We start from the raw sequence: 17,757 nt of genomic DNA on the forward strand, positions 1-17,757 counted from the left end.
AAACAATTGTGGTTGTGTCAACCCATGCAAAATTGAAAGCTTGTGTCATCTTGTCATGTTCAAATTAGTGTGTTCGATACGGTTTTGAGGTTCTTGTCATGGCCGGCTGAGCTTAAAACGTTTAGGATCACCCTGCCATCCCGCAAATAAAACTCTTTTTTACACCTCTATATCTATTCATATAGTCAACTATATGCAAAAAAAGTCAACGTTGACTTTGTGAGAAAGTCATTAGTTAAATGACAAATTTGACTTAATTTTCAACTCTACTTAACCCACAAATCTTTCTCAATCTCCTTGATTTCATATCCCTCTGAACCCCTTCAACATCAAACCATTTACCAGATTCAGCATAAATCATAGTCAATAACGTATGGTTCGCTGCATTACCAGGTTCCGATTCTATAAACCAACTTAACAAACTTTCAGCAACATCTAATCTCCCGTGAATCTTACACGCCGACACCAAAGAACTCATAATTTTTGGACTCGGCTTCATTGGCATTGTCCTCAATACTTCACTAGCTAACTCAATCTTCCCTGCTCGTCCAAGAAGATCAATAAATCAAGCATAGAGTTCCATATTTACTGATAAGTTTTCATCCTTCACAATTTCGTAAAACACTTCATGTCCTTGTTCAACAAGGCCCGCGTGGTTACATGCAGATAAAACAGCAAGCACTGTGATTGAATCATATTCTATCCCTTTAGCTTTCATTTCATTAAAAAAATGTAAAGCTTGTTCACCATAGCCATGGACACCACACGCGCTAATAACCGCACTCCAAGAAACACGATCCGTTGTATTCATTTCTTGAAACACGTGATGCGAGTCTTTAAAAGAGCCGCATTTTGAGTACATATTGATAAGAGAGTTTTTAATGTTCAACTCGGAATCAAAACCTGATTTTACAACATAACCATGGATTCCGCTTCCAAGGGTTATTGATGGTATATTAGTACACGCAGTGAGTACCGCCATACGGTTACGTCATTGGGCTTAACTCCCTCCTTTCGCATTCGGTTAAAAAGTGATATCGACTTTTCAGCATATCGTCTATGCCGAGAGCAGCCTGCAATAACAGAACTCCAAACCACAACATCTTTTCGTTTTATTGTTTCAAATACTAGATTTGCAAGAGGTAATGAATCAACATGCTGTGAATACAGGTGAATTAAAGACGATAACAACCGTACGTCTGAATCACACCCATGCCGATAAGCATACCCGTGCACGCTGTATCCAAGACTAATGCCGCCTGACTCGACACATGCTGGTAAAACAGAAATTAGTGTCACTCTATTTGGCTTAACGCCCGCAAACTGCATCCGTCTAAAACAATCAAGCGCCTTTGAATAATCATAACTTTCAACGTATCCCGCAATCATGGAAGTCCAAGAAACCTCATTTTTATCCACCATTTCATCAAACACATGAACGGCCATCACCGAATCCCCTGATCGCCAATACAAATCCACAAGTGCAGTCGCTAAAAACGTCGACTTCACAAATCTGTCATCAACAACAGAAAGTGCATGAATCATTTTCCCTATCTTTAAACCATCACCCCGCGAAAGAATACCAGCGATCAACTCCGGTTTCGCTACAAACCCGTGTTGATACATTTCTTTAAACATCTTTAACGATTCCACCCAATACCCATTTCGAGATAAATGATTTATAATGGAGCTCCATGATACACAATCTCTTTGAGGCATTTCGTCGAACACCTTGTGTGCGGACTTAAAGTGATGAAGTTTAGAGTAAAATGATATGAGTGAATTTGAAAACAGGAGTTCTGAATGAAGACCCATTTTCAGGGTGTGGCAATGAAGCTGAAGACCGAAGGTATGGTGGGCTTTGGTGAGAGAAGATGATTTTATGAGTGAAGGAAGAATGAAGGTGAAAGTGTGTATGTTAATATTGGGTTGGTTTTGGTAGAGTTGAAGAGCAGAAGCATGTTGGTCTTGTGAGATCAAATCTTTTGAGTTTAAGGATAAATTTGGAATCTGATTGAGTAGTTAGAGTGGAGCTGAATCTCTTGACCAGAATATTCATCTCTTGACCAACAATTTAGCATAGGAAGGGTCCTAACTCCTAATGTCCTATATCAGTACTTGTATGCGTATTGAATTTAGTTTATTCAGCACGGGTTTTGGTATTAAGATTTTATAATTTCAGTATTAGGTGTTTACGGGTATTGTTTGGATACGGGTATTTCGGTACTTGTGTACCCGTTTGAAATATGTATAGCTTTTATTGGGATATTTCATATCTGTCTGAAAAATTGGTCCAACCGCTACTCATACCAACTTATGCAATTTGGTGCTTGTACTGATTTTGTTATTTGGTTCTCGTACCCATATCGATATCAAGATCATTATAAATAAAAAAATGGTACAAAAAAAAGATCGTAAATTGAACCGTAATCGTAACAAAAAGACCGATAGGAATTGTAAATTCGGTTTTCTATTCATATATTAACCGAATCCGAAATCCCAATTTGGTTTTCGGAACTCGAAAATTTTGAGTTCGGGTTGTTTGGATAAATCGAATAAACCGGTGCAGGTAATGTGGGTTTTTTTTATATAATTCTATAAGTTTTATATTTAGACCGATAGGAATTGTAAATTCGGTTTTCTATTCATATATTAACCGAATCCGAAATCCCAATTTGGTTTTCGGAACTCGAAAATTTTGAGTTCGGGTTGTTTGGATAAATCGAATAAACCGGTGCAGGTAATGTGGGTTTTTTTTATATAATTCTATAAGTTTTATATTTACAAGTTCAAGTCTAATCCTCTATTTATTTACTAGTTTGAGGCCCGTGTATTACACGGGTAATTATTGAAAATTATAAAATTTGACCACTAAGCGAAATGCAGTCAACAAATTAATCATATATTGTTAACACAATTACAATTAAATAAAAATTACAGAAATTACATAACTAAGATTACACAAATATGTTACAAATAGGTAAAAACTTTCTTTTACAATACATTTGTGATTGTATTAGCAGATTTACATTGCTTATCAAAAATCAAAATCTTTAGTTTATGTCTGCTTGTAACTCTTAATAAAGTAACATATAGGCCTGCTTATAACTCTTTATATAGCCATATACAGTTGTTCGTGTGAGAAAAAAAGGTTCTTCAAGTACATACCAACTCTAGATAAATGATAATATATATCCATGATATTAATAAAAAAATATTCATACACATAAAATATCATAGCTTTTAATCAATTAATATGATGTCATTTGAGAACATCTGCACATGTTTATAAAAAAAACATGATTATCCCAAAAACCATAAACATGAACTTTAATGATATAATCATCCTTAGAATCTTTACAATTTAAAATTGATTAATCATAATAAATTTGTTTTCATTAATATTCTTTGTATAACAAAGTTTTAATTGACTTTATAATTTACAATTAAAAATTGTATAATCAAGCAACATAAAAATCAAAAATTTAAATATAACAAAATGATTTGTATATTTCATATGAATGTAATTTCCAGGAAAATGAAAAATACATACTAACATTAAAACCATGTTCAAATAATAGTGATTATTCTGAGTTTGAAGAATATTAGAAGATTTAAAGTTGCATAAAATGAAGGTAGTGATTCTTATTTATAATTGTTGAAAGTAGGGATGTTACTTTTACCCGTAACATGAAACCCAACCCAAGAAAACCCGTACCTGAGCCCAAACTAATCCGACCCGAGAAACTCGAACCCCAAGAAAATACTAACCCGGACCTGAACCGAAGTAATTCAGGTTGGTTCTTGGGTCTGAATTATAGGTTTCGGGTCAACCCGAAAAGTTTTAGTTTTAAAATCATATGTATTTTTAGGTATTAAAGGCTAAGCCTTAGCCGCTGACGTTATCAGGATTTAGCCTAAGTCGATTGTTCACATTCCATATATTATGAATCGAATGTTTATTGTTTATTATTTGAATATAAACCATAATAAACAATTTAATTAACACTTCAAAATTCACTAATCGTCTCTTGTCAATCCATATGAAGAATACTTATTATATGTAGTAATGGATTTAGTTGGAATAAACCTATAATTTGAATGTCATAGAAATGAATTAAAAAATAAGGACCATATATGAAAATTGGTTTAATAAATATGAGGAGGGCTATGGTATTGACAAGTGGCAAAATTGGTAGGTTTTTATTATAATAGATAGATTCTTGTTTATTTTTTGTTCTTGTTTGAACTTTGCATTTTGCATTTAAGACTACTGTTGTGTTTAAGACTTATGCATGTTTCATTGTGTTAGATAATTGTTTTTTTGGTAATTAGCCGTTGCACATGATATAATATCCAATTTCGGATTTTTCGGAATTTAACCGAAACTGGTCCGAATTGAATTAAGATGAATTCGGTTCAGTTAGCAAAATTTGAATTCGGATAGGTTCGGTTTTTTGAATCTAGGAAGAAAAATTTCAAATCCAAACAAACCGATCCAAACAACCCGAATAACCGATATTCGATCCAATTAACACCCCTATATATGATAACCCTTAAGTTCTATTAATTATCTAACTAACCCCACACACCTATTTAAATATGGTACCCACAACTTTCATTTAATTACATGATTAACCCTATAATCTTTTTTATACGGTAATCATCGCCTTTCATTAGTTACAGTACACAATCAACTGCACAACTTCTTAATATGACAATCCTAGGGCGCGTTCGTTTCACGGAATTAGAATTGGAATTTGCATAGGAATTGAAATTTAAAGGAACTGGAATTGGAATTTAAACATTCCCATAGGAATGGAATTTGTTGGAATTGGAATCTCAATTCCATCTAACGTGTTTGGTTGGCCAATGAGTCGGAGGCAATCACTTTGACCCACTCTACTGACGACTCACAACGTTTTTGGAAGATCCGACCCGCTGGTGATTTGAACCGCTTCCACCCGACCCGACCCGACCCGACTCGGCCCGCTTTCGTTTTTTTTTTGTTTCGTTATTTTTTCCGGTTTCATTCTGATTTGTTTTTTTTTATTTTTTTGCTTAAGTTGGTTAGTTTATTGGGTTTTGTTCGGGTCGGTTTCAATTTTTTTGGTTCGTTTAGGTTAGTTTTTCGTATTTTGTTTTCTCCGAGTTCGTTTTTTTTCTTTTTTTTTTGTTCAGATTTTTGGGTTTCGGCCCATTTCGGTTTTTTTGGTTCGTTTAAGTCGTTTTTTTTCTTTTTCTGTTTGGTTCAAGCTCTTATTTTTTGCTTATTTTGTTCAGTTTTTTAGTTTTGTGTTTTTGGTTCAAGTTCGTTTTTTTGCTTATCTTGTTCAGTTTCTTGGGTTTCGGCTCGTTTCGGTTTTTTTGGTTCGTTTATGTTGTTTTTTCGGTTTCTGTTTGGTTCAAGTTCGTTTTTTGCTTATTTTGTTCAGTTTTTTGGGTTTCGGCCTGTTTCATTTTTTTGGTTCGTTATTTTTCGGTTTCTGTTTGGTTCAAGTTCGTTTTTTGCTTATTTTGTTCAGTTTTTTGGGTTTCGGCCTGTTTCATTTTTTTGGTTCGTTATTTTTCGGTTTCTGTTTGGTTCAAGTTCGTTTTTTTTTTGCTTATTTTGTTCATTTTTTGGGTTTCGGGCCTTTTCGGTTTTTTTGATTCGTTTATGTTGTTTTTTCGTTGTTTGGTTCAAGTTCGTTTTTTGCTTATTTTGTTCATTTTTTTGCGTTTCGGCCCATGTCGGTTTTTTTGTTCGTTTTTATCCGTTTCTGTTTGGTTCAAGTTCTTTTTTTTTTGCTTATTTTGTTCATTTTTTTGGGTTTCGGCCCGTTTTGGTTTTTTTGGTTCGATTATGATGTTTTTTTTCGGTTTATGTTTGATTCAAGTTCGTTTTTTTGCTTATTTTATTTAGTTTTTTTGTTTCGGCTCGTTTCGGTTTTTTGGTTCGTTTATGTCGGGTTTTTTTTGTTTCGTTTCCGTTCGGGTTTAATTTTCTGTTTCGTTTTGTTCGTTTCCCTTTTTTTGTTTCATTTTAGTCGGTTTACTCGGTACGGTTTAACTTTTATTTTGGTTAGTTTTTTTTGTTCGGTTTATGTTTATTTCTGTTTCGTTTTGGTTAGTTCGGTTTCGTTTCATTTCGGTTTCTATTCTTTGTTTCGTTTTGGTCCATGAAATGGCCGGGGCGTCGGCGGATCGGGTCGGGTTGAGCCGAACTTACCCTGGCGTCAAACCGAACACAAACTGACGCGGGGCGCCGAACCGAATGTGAGCCGATCGGGGGCGTTGACCCAAACGCGACCCGACTCGGAGCACTGAGCTGAAAGCGCTAAGACTCGGAGCGTCGACCTGAATGTGAACACACCCGAAATGTCGACCCGAACGCGAACATGTTAGTCGCTCTATTAAAGATTCCATCAAATTTACTTGAATTCCTTCACATGATGGAAGGATTTAGAATCCCTTTGTTTAAAGAAATTTGAAGGAATTAAATTCCAATTCCTTGTCAACTGAACACACCAAAATGGAATTAAGATTCCAATTCCAACGAAACGAACACGCCATGTCATGGGATTTTAATTCCAATTCCTTTGAATTCTCACGAATTCTGTGAAACGAACACGCCCTAAGAATGTAACACAAAATGTGACATATTAATCATGCTTTTTGTAACAAACAACATCTGACATAGGTCTTCTACCATCATGTCGTTAAGAAAAATGTGTATTATGTGTGTTCATTTGCAGTTAGTCGTGTCGGCCATCAACATAGTATACACGTCTCAAAGATGCATCTCATCACATGATTGGCATGTTTGATGGGTGGTATAACATACTAACCTCACTATATCTAACCCCCTTCAAATTGTATTGGTAATTATATTAATTTGTTTTGTCACACATATAAAATTGACATCATTTTTGTAGCTTCTTAACAAAGAAAAAAAAATCTGAATTTGTTTTGCCTTGAATGGCTAAATTATAATAAATCTGTCTTCGGCAGAGCTTGAACCCTCACACTAAAATCTAAATCCAATGGCTTTGTCATTTGAACTAAACCCCACTCAAGAACTAAATTTGTTTATTATTTCTTTCAAAAATATTTAAACTAAAATGCCGTAAAGAATTCGAGTGTGAATTTTTCACACAATATAAAAAATATGGTGGCATGAAGCTAATACAAAATTAAGGTCGAATCACAAACACATTTAGCTAAGCTAAAGGTGGGTATGTTCATGTTGTATTCGAGTATATGTTAGATTACATGTCAATCTGTAAACACGACTGATTTAACACCACTAATAAATATTTATCTATGGAGTATGTGAATCGATTATATCTATACTGCTAATATATTACAAAACTAATAATATTTAAGACATGTCACATACAATTTTTTCCTATCGTTAACATGGTTGTTGTCACTTAAAAAAATAAGTGTTGCTAAAAACAAAAGGATGATAGATTCGTTTGTGTTTCCTCATTTATGTTGCCATTCTTTTTAAGAATCAATCAACTTCATACAAATTCTATTCTCTAGTCCATGAAAACTACCCACGCCTCCTTTGTTTGGTCTGTTTTTTGGCAAAATCTACCGGTAAAACTTGTGTAAAATTTTTCATAAAAAATAATTTGTTATAATCGTTTCTATAGAATCAAATTGAGGTTTATATTTCGCATGGTAATACTCTATTTTGTCAATTTCATTTGTAACTTAACCGGTAAACATATAATAAAAAAACTATATAAACATTTCAGTTTCACTATGCATCTCTCATTGCATATTTTTTTTTTAAAAAAAATTGATGTTCTTACTATTACTATTTTCAACATTATAATCCATTTGTACATGTTTATTTTATAACATGTATGCAATAATGTGAAACTGTTATATTTAGATGAATCCACGTTGTATAAAAAAACACATTAAAATTTAAATGAAAAATGTCCCAAAAACCATATTGTATAACATAGCACGAAAATAAAAATAAAAAAACAAAAATGTCCAAAAAACCGTATCAGTTTATACTGGAAAACAAAAAAGAAAAGTACGGAAACCGGTAACTAATACCAAGTACATTTTTCAATTAGTTGGAAATACCAAAAAAAAAAAACGATACCGATGCAGATTATACCATATTTCGAATTTGAGAAAAACGGGTATTGAATACTTTATACCCATGTATCAGTTCGACACCAATATAAATAAAGTACTGGTATTTAGGGAAAAACTTTTATCTCTATAATAGTATAAATGAATATTTGTTACATAAAGCATGTGTTTTTGGATATGGATTGTCAAGACTTAGTGTTAAAAGGTCGTGTGGAAACAAAAATTGAATATTAATTTTGGTTCTCAATTTGTTTCTTTCCATTATTAGTTTTCTTTAGTAATGAAAACATATTAATACTTGAGTTTCTTGTCAATTTGGTTTTTTCATTATTAGTTTTCTTTTGAATTGCTTTAGTTATTCATATATCATATGACAAACTCAAACATTCAGCTCATGAGTTGGGATGGTACCTAGATGACCCGTATAAGGGATGTATGACAATGTGAAAAGAAAGGTGATTACACACGCATAAAAAGTGTATGAATATAACATTTCATTTTAAATAAAATATCGTATTCTTACTTTTAATATTTCACATATATAATGCCTTTATTAATATCATGTGTATTAATATACTAGTTTATAACAATAAATACAATAATGACAAAATGGCTTTATTTAAATGAAGAGAAAAATAAAATTATAAGGGAAGATATAATGAAAAGTGTGAGAATGATTTGTGTAAAAAATAATGATAAATTGGCTTTATTTAAATGAAGAGAAAAGTTAAAATGTAAAAGGGACAAAATGAGAAGTTTGAGAATGATTTGTAGGAAAAAAAACTTTTTAAAAGAAAATTAAAAAAATGATAATAAATCAAAATATAAATAAAAAATAAAAAAACTAAAATGTTTCCCCCGTCTGTCGAGTTAACTAAAAAAAAGGAAAAGACACAATATCAAGAAAAAAAACACAATGACGAAAAAAACACAATGATAAATAAAAAAGACACAACAGATTGCAAAATATAACACAACGCAGAGCAAATTATAACACAATGGGTTTAGTAATATAACACAAGAGCATTCCCAACTCATTCCCTATATTATTGTGATGAGAGTTTGTAAATTATAGGGTGAGGTTTTGAGTGGTTTTGAGTGTAAATTATATGGTAGAGAGAAAAAAGATAGTGATTTTTTGTAAATTTAGGAAAACTTTGTTTGTCTCTATTTATTTTTTAATATTTGTTAAATTAGTTGTGAGTAGAGAAGAGAGAAAACTGTAATGATAAAGGTATAAAGTAATATCATTTAATTGATCAGGAAAAAGAAATGCAGTATTTTGTAGTGTAATTATAAAGATGGGGATGGAGATCCGGATGAGAATGCTCTAATATCAAGTAAAAAAAAAGATACAATGTCAAGAAAAAAATAAAATCTGTTATGAAAAAAACAAAAAACACAATGATAAATAAAAAGATACAATTATATATTTTTTTTCTCAACATTGTGTGTGTTTTTATAGAACAAGGAAGACAGGTAAACATTCTCTTTTATTTTTTTTTATTATTTTGAGTTATGATTTTTTATTATTTTATATAGATATTTTTTGTTACAATTTTCTTCGTTCTTCTCATTTTTGTTTCTGTTTATTAAATAACCTAACCCTTAAAAAGGATCCGTAGTGACGTGGTGCAGCAAAAAACATCATATTTAAATATTTTTGTTTTGAATGACTAAATATAACTAAATTGGCATATAAGAGAGGGCGGACTACCCATATGGGTAGAGTGTATGGTTTCCAAATCATATGACAACACCACTGCTACCTCGTATGAATATGGTGTATGGGTTCATTTCATGGTAGTTTACCACAAACTTGATTCAATGGCAAAGGTTGGAGAATTAAAATTACTTAATAATTAATTTATTACATGTGTGGATAGGTGCCGCTAGTAGTTTTATCGTTTGTGGGTACTTAAGGGTTAAAATAAGATGACAACATAAGATTGGATAGTTCAAGGGTAATACCCGTGAGGCCATGAGTGCCCCTTCCATTCAAACATTATTCATGTGAGTATGTGACTAAATTTATGCAACAAACTGAATTTATATGGCAGCCATATATAAAGCAAATTAATTATTATAAATATAAATGGTACCTAAAACTTTAAATCTTTTAAGGTGATTTTTTTTTAACTTTTATCGTTTATAGAAATTGAACCTAAAACCTTTCACACCCTCTCAAATCAAGGTAAAGCTTTGTGTTTACTAATAGATCACTAATCCATGTACCTAAAACTTTAAATATATATACTTTCTCTGATAAAATAATTTTGAACTATAAGTAATTTCAGTTGTAGCAAATGTAAAATTTATAATTTTAAGTAAAATTTGTGTTATTTTTATAAGATTTTTATTTTGATATCATAACGTTATAGTTATAATTTATTATATACAACTTATTATAACATTAAAATTTATTATAAAAGTATTATGCAAGTTTATTTTATTTTTATAACCTGTTATTTTCATATTATGATGTTTATAACTAAATAATATTAAAAAATATATATAAATTCATTGGTCCGTACAAACGGAGTTCAAATTTCATTAGTACATACAAATAGCTTAGTCTATCTTCACAAATAGTTTGATCGGTTCTCATAAATTCCGTCGGTCCTCACAAATACGAACAGATAGGTAGATTTTACTGGTTTTAAGATTGTGCGTTTGGCGGGAGAAGAACATCTAGTCCAATGGTTTATGATTTTGAAGTTTTTTTTAAAAAACAATAGCTAGTGCTATAACTAGGTTGGTCAAAAGACCCATTTGGGAATTTTCTCGTAATGAAATACATTAATATTTTCCACTCGAATAATACTATAATAGAAATAAAAGTAGATAAAGTTATAAATGAGTAAGTGTGAAAACATGTGTTTTATGAGATATATATCCACAAAACTTTAACGTATAAAAATGATGTTGAAAATAGAAATTGAATTAAAAGGCATTAATTTTTGTTCTCATTTTGTTCCTATTCATTATTATTATTTAAGTATTTGAATATTGGGCAGTGCAGCAGTCGTCAAATTCCCATACACCAGGCATCCTCTCTCTGCTTGTGTTCTTGCTCCGCCTAATTAAACTCTTTCACCAACAAATAATAATAATATTTTTTATTATTCACATACTCAACAAAATGGAATATTGTTGGTCTTCTTCTTTAAATGTTGATCAAGAGTTTGCCAAACTTGTTAATCGCATGCATCCACCCAGGGTTACTGTTGATAATGTTACATACAGAAATGTTACTTTGATTAAGGTACAATATAATCTTTTGTAGTTTTAATAAGATTTGGTAATAAAATGTTGGTTTAAATTTTAAAGTTTATATAATTTTTTTTTTTATTGAAGGTTGACAGTGCTAACAAGAGAGGGAGTTTGTTAGAAGTTGTTCAGGTTCTAACTGATATGAATATACAGATTAAAAGAGCTTACATTTCTTCAGATGGAGAATGGTTTATGGATGGTAATAATATTTTACCTTACATTTTATAATAAAAAATTTAATCAATTTTGTGGCTAAAAGAAAATAAGGACATCTCGGTTTCTAAGGTTACTGAAGACATCAAATCCTTGGCGTTTCTTTGTATATAAAATATGTGTTCGTTTTAAACGGTTAACTTGAAAAGAGTGGTCTAATCTTTCTATATTTTTATTTAGTTGTTTTTTTTTGTTGACACTATTCCTATAGTTTGGCCCTATCTTATCTCTAACTTTAATAGTTTAATGTCTGCTATATTTATTATTATTTGATTTATTTTTGTTTTGTTTCTTAGTTATTGTTGACTCTCTAGTTTAAGTATTAATTGGGATGATTATTATAATTTTATTACCATTATTATCTGATTAGCTTTATCATTATCCTTTTTATTGTAATCTATGTTTACAAAGAACTGGATTTTAGTTATTTAATACATAATATTATTCAATATTCATCAATATCGTTATGATGTTGTTCGTTGTAATTCGCAGTATTTCATGTCACTGATCAGAATGGAAATAAGCTCTTCGAGGATAATGTCGCGGATCGTATCCAACAGGTATATGTTAAATTACTAACTCAGCATTTATATCATTAATACTGAATCAAGTATGTTACATGTTTTAGTCACTTGGACCAAGAGGTTGCAGCTTCAGATCTTTAAGGGGTTCAGTCGGGGTCCAATCGGTTACAGACCACACAACCATCGAGTTAACGGGCCGTGACAGGCCCGGTTTACTTTCCGAGGTGTTTGCAGTTCTCTCCAACCTCAAATGCAATGTTGTCTCAGCCGAAATTTGGACTCATAATTCTAGAGTTGCTTCAATTGTTTATATTACTGACAATGAAACCCGGACTCCCTATTGAAGACCCCGATCGACTAGCTAAAATCAAACAGCTACTCCTTTTTATTCTTAAAGGAGATAAAGACCAACGTGGGGCCCAAACCGCGGTGTCTAGAGAGTGTACTCATACACAAAGAAGGCTGCACCAGTTAATGTATGCAGATCGCGATTATGATACCGAGGAATGTGGATTATATGAGAATTCTAAAAGCGTAAAACCGTTGGTGACAGTTGAGAATTGCAGGGAGAAAGGGTATACGGTTGTTAATTTGAGGTGTCCGGACAGACCAAAGTTATTGTTTGATACAGTTTGTACACTTACTGATATGCAATATGTAGTGTATCATGCCACCATTGTTGCTGAAGGAGTTGAAGCTTCTCAGGTATTAATTCTACTTTCGGTCAACACTTCGATTTAGGGAAATGTTAATTTTATCTGCGGGTTGTGTTTGTAAGGGGTCAAGCCTAACACGACCATGACAATTGACACATACATGAAAACCGTGTCACACATGTGAACTTGAACAACACAACCCATGTATTCTGTGTTGACACAAACACACCCCCGTTTAACCAATTGAAAATTTTCGTATTAATACATTAAAATTATGTTAAGTTTTATTTTAGGTGGTTCAAAAATCTGCCAATTAATTTTTAAAATTTTTAATTTTGGTAAAAAAAATACTTAAGTAGTTGAATTTATTTTATTCACATTTAATAAAAATAATATTAAATAAATTGGTTAAATGTGTCAGAGCATGCCAGATCGACACTAACTCGAACCACTTAGTTATGCGTTCATGGTTTGTGACATAATTTTTTTGTCGTGTCAAGAATTCACACCTTTAATCTGATATAAAAACTTATATTTGTATGGTTTAAAAGGAATTTTACATTCGACATATGGACGGATATCCGATCAGTTCAGAAGCCGAACGTCAACATGTAATTCATTGCCTAGAGGCAGCTATAAAGAGACAAATTCCAGAGGTAAAATACAAATTTTAAATTCCACATCACTTTTTAAAAGTTTTAAATTCCAAAATCAATTTAAAATATTCGTTACAATACGCAGGGTGTAAGGCTAGAGCTATGTGGTGAAGACAGAGTTGGATTACTATCAGATGTGACTCGAATCTTTAGAGAGAACGGGCTTTCAATCACAAGGGCGGAGGTAAAGACAAGAGGACAAAAGGCCGTAAACACATTCTACATGACGGGGTTCATTTGGAGATGAGGTTAAAAGTCAAAACAATTGAAGCGGTTCGCAATGCAATAGGCGAAAGTGTACTTCAACTGAAGGAAGACAATGTGTCGACCACGATTAATTCGCAGCCGACGACAAGATTTTCTTTAAGAAGCCTGTTCCGTTCGAAATCGGAAAGATTCCTATACAATTTAGGATTGATTAGTTCTTTAACAGTTTAATAGATGTTACAAATTGTTTTTTTTTTTCTTTTTTACCAGCAGATGTTAGAAATTAATCAAATTAGTGATGTTTTGAAAAATTAAAAAATGGAAGTACTGCAGTTGACCACAACAAATATGAACCATCGTTTTCACGCCACGTGGCAATAATAAGGACATAATTTAAAAGATGAACGACTTTATGTCAGGCACGGTCTTTCATGTGAAGACTATGGAAAAAGTCACATGAACAAGAATCATGCACTAGATCGTCCTTGATACTCGTGCTAACTATCCAATGAAGTATCTAAAATATCTCACTATACTAAATACTAGGGTATAGACCCGTGATACACACGGGTGGAAAAAACATATCAATAAACATAATAAATTTAAACAACAAATTCAAGCAAAACAAAACTTCTTCAACTTTTGGGCCAAAGCGTTAACCATTTACAATGTATAGATATTATACAATAAGTTAATGTACACTAAACCACAAAAAAATATCAACAAAAGACCTAAACATGTTTTTTCATGTTTAAAAAAAGAAACTTAATTTGCTTCACTACCTGAAAATTTAAAAAAACAATATAATCCAAATTAAATATATCATTTAAATAATAACATGTTTAATAATGAACGTCCTGTGTTACACACGGATGAAAATTATAATAAAAGTAAAGAAAAAAAAATAATATGTCTGAAAACGCTACGGTAACTCATACAAAATAGACAATCGCCTGCCTTGCTTTTCTAGACCAATGGAAGCTCGCCACAATCACTGATCACAACTCTCTTTGTTGGAGCGGACTCACCTCTGTCAGTGACTTGTGACTCGATCAGCTTAACTACATCCATGCCTTCAAGAACTTGCCCAAACACAACATGCCTTTGGTCCAGCCATGGAGTCTGCCCATCACACACATTACAAAAAGACGTATTTACATGTCGATAGAAGTATAACAAAATTTTAAAACCATAATCATGCCATCAGATAATCTACACCAGACAGTATAGTAGAACTGTACCCTTGACCGTGCATATAAAGAATTGACTTCCATTAGTATTGGGTCCAGCATTTGCCATGCTAACAATTCCGGGCCCAGTGTGAGTTACTGCAATTTTCAACATATATCAAAATGTGTGAATAACTGAATACAGAATATGAGAACAGCAACAAGATAAACTTTCATAATATGTAAAGTAACTTTTGTCAAAGTTCTATACTTCTATTTCAAAATTTTTCACCATTGAAAAAATATCATGCTTTAAAACTTTGATTAAAAATAGAAAGTCCATGTTAACAAGTTTCCAGGGACCCAGTGACCACATTACAAAAGTCAAAGTTGGTCAAAGTTTACCAACAAGTTAGATTACCCTCACAATTAAAACAAATTTAAATCTGGTTTATCATAAATCAGAAAAACAAAAATTCCTTTTCTAGCCCAAAAAGTGTTAAAACTCTACCCAAAGTTGCCTACTTTTTTATGCAGTTACTTGTTAACTCTTAATTAAATAAATGGTGTCCCTAACTCCCTATGTTGTTCCAAATTAAGTTTTAGTTTAATTGCTTTCAGAGATACTACCAATTAACTGGATTTGATAACATTATAACATGATTAGTGTAGAAGTATGGCTAACTCACGATTGAAGTTTTCGTCCTTGAAAGTCCGGCCATATATGCTCTTGCCACCAGTGCCCTGCATAGTATTCAGGAAAAAAAAGCAGATAAATTACAAGATATGACTGAAAAAAAATTACAAGTTCTGCCATATAATTGAGGCATGAAACCTCAACATAATCATATATATCAATAGGGGCATAGGGCAGAAGCTGAATATGTGGTTATCAAGTTCCACATTATTTTCTTAAAAATTCGTAGAAACTATAGTGTGTTGAATAAATATGTGAAGGCTCACTAGTTAAGCTCATCAGAACACTATTAACTATATATCATAATAAATTGGGATGTCAACCATGGGTTTGGATCAAATACAAATGAAATTAACGTGCTAAACATGAGAATCAAGTAGAGTAATTATGTAATTACTCTTTTGATAATTACTCTACTTGTATATATAATTACTCTACTTGATTCTCACGTTTAGCACGTTAATTTCATTTGTACGTTAACCTTACCCCTGTGAACCATATATAAAATTATGTGGTTTTATAAATAACTGCTGCCATGTAATACTAAACTCACACACCTTGCAATCTTTTGGGGCAAAAAAAAACAATAGAGCATCAAATAACATATAGCTTAATGTAACTAGAATGAACAGCTATTCACAGTTTTTGCACAGAAACTATAGCATATGCATCAACGGATGAAAGGAAGTATAAGACAGAATCAACTAGACCTACATTTCCCTTGTCAAAGTCCCCTCCTTGAATCATGAAATCCTTAATGACACGGTGAAATGCAGAACCCTTGTAGCCAAAAACCTTTCTCTCCTGAAACAGATGAAAACCAGAGCACCCATAAATTCACTCCATACGTGTATCAAAACCAACAAAAATCAATCACCAAAATACACTATTGTAATATTCATAGTTGTTAAAATCGAGCGCTTTTTGCGCCTAAGCGCATTTAAAGCGCTAGGACGCCAATTAATTGCGAGTTGCATGACTCAGATATTTAAAGCGCCATTAATATGTTCCCAACTTCTCACGCATGTTAAAATATCATTTAAACAACCTGTTCCTATTCTCTAGGAGTACCTAAAAATCCACTAAAGCACCTTAATCTTTTCCCAAACTTCCCATGTGTATTAAATATTATTTGACTTCAGTTACTAAATGATTAAAATATTCAGAATTTGTGATTAGGTTTTAATTTTTTAATTTTTGGAAATCTGGATATTATGATAAATGTGTTAATGGATCAAATTGTTGTTCTTGACAGTTAAAATGTATGTTTATTGAATTAAAAAATTTGTTTTTTAATGTGCGTTTTTTTTAAATCAGGGCGCTTTTTTTGCGCTTATCGCCTGGAGCGCTAGGCCCAGCCTCAACGCTTTCGAGCGCTTATCGCATTTGATAACTATGGTAATATTCAACCTGTACACAGAGCCCGGAAATTTTCAGTAGTTTGGGGAACATCATCACCAAAGAGCCCAATCACAATTCTTCCTACATTGTTTCCCCACATGGTTTCTGATGCTTATGTCAAAGAAGACTTTGTTGGTTACTTTTGCCTGTGTAGCTACCTCCTGAAAATAAGAAACTCAGTAACTCTCATATCCTAATATTTGAGACTCAGAAACAGTAGCCTAAGTAATGCTCATAACGTTCAAATATGATCACTATCTGTAACTGTAAGATGCCAGAAATTATGCATTATCATTTTAATGTAGTTCTATTATATATTACATTCAAAACTAAACTTTACCGGTTAAAAGAATATACAATTATACATCACTATAATGTAGGGGTGTAAACGAGATGCGCCACTCACATGCTACCCCGTCGATAAAAAGCTTGAAACGGGTTGAGCCTTATCGAACCCAAGCCAAGCCCGAGTTTCAACTAAAACTCGTTTAAATTCTTGAGCCTTGTATTGGAAAATCGCTTAGGCTCGTCTAGCATTAACAAGTTAGGTGTATTTTCAACTTTTTTAACACTTTTGGACTTCAATGTCTTAATTTAACACTGGAATGCCAAGCTCGAGCCAAGCTTCGGCTCACTTAAGGTACTGCACACAAGCTCGAACCAAGCCCTAGCGTAGGCTCGTTAAAGTTTTTCTTAAAATATATATAAATAATTGCAAAACGTATATGAATTAGTAAACACATACTGTAATAAAATAACAAACAAACAAGCAAAGCTCGAGCTTTAAAAAAAAGCTCTCGAAGGCAAAAAAGAGTCGAGCTCAGGCTCAGTTTGTTTAAAACCCCTAATAAAATGTAA

The 17,757-nt window shown here is 32.3% G+C and overlaps 1 protein-coding gene and 2 pseudogenes across 2 annotated transcripts; 1 reads left to right on the forward strand and 2 right to left on the reverse strand.

Moving 5' to 3' along the window:
• Positions 1–26: 26 nt before the first annotated feature.
• LOC143560738 (pentatricopeptide repeat-containing protein At4g31070, mitochondrial pseudogene) lies at positions 27–2,088 on the reverse strand (annotated as a pseudogene).
• A 9,157-nt stretch (positions 2,089–11,245) lies between these two features.
• LOC143560739 (ACT domain-containing protein ACR4-like) lies at positions 11,246–14,102 on the forward strand (annotated as a pseudogene). Its single transcript, XR_013140176.1, has 6 exons — positions 11,246–11,368; positions 11,461–11,575; positions 12,082–12,149; positions 12,218–12,818; positions 13,321–13,425; positions 13,511–14,102. The product of XR_013140176.1 is annotated as an ACT domain-containing protein ACR4-like (transcript).
• A 439-nt stretch (positions 14,103–14,541) lies between these two features.
• LOC143560736 (photosynthetic NDH subunit of lumenal location 5, chloroplastic-like) lies at positions 14,542–16,302 on the reverse strand (the record flags this gene model as incomplete). The annotated part of the gene is made up of 4 exons (XM_077048971.1): positions 14,542–14,754; positions 14,869–14,960; positions 15,491–15,545; positions 16,213–16,302. Coding segments are annotated over 4 exons (393 nt in total), but the record flags the coding sequence as incomplete, so codon positions are not given.
• Between the last annotated feature and the right edge of the window lie 1,455 nt (positions 16,303–17,757).

The sequence above is a fragment of the Bidens hawaiensis genome, unplaced genomic scaffold (genome assembly GCF_021521415.1).
Source record: "Bidens hawaiensis isolate Kalapana, Puna unplaced genomic scaffold, B.hawaiensis_p1.1 tig00020433_1, whole genome shotgun sequence".
NCBI classification, from domain to species: domain Eukaryota; kingdom Viridiplantae; phylum Streptophyta; class Magnoliopsida; order Asterales; family Asteraceae; genus Bidens; species Bidens hawaiensis.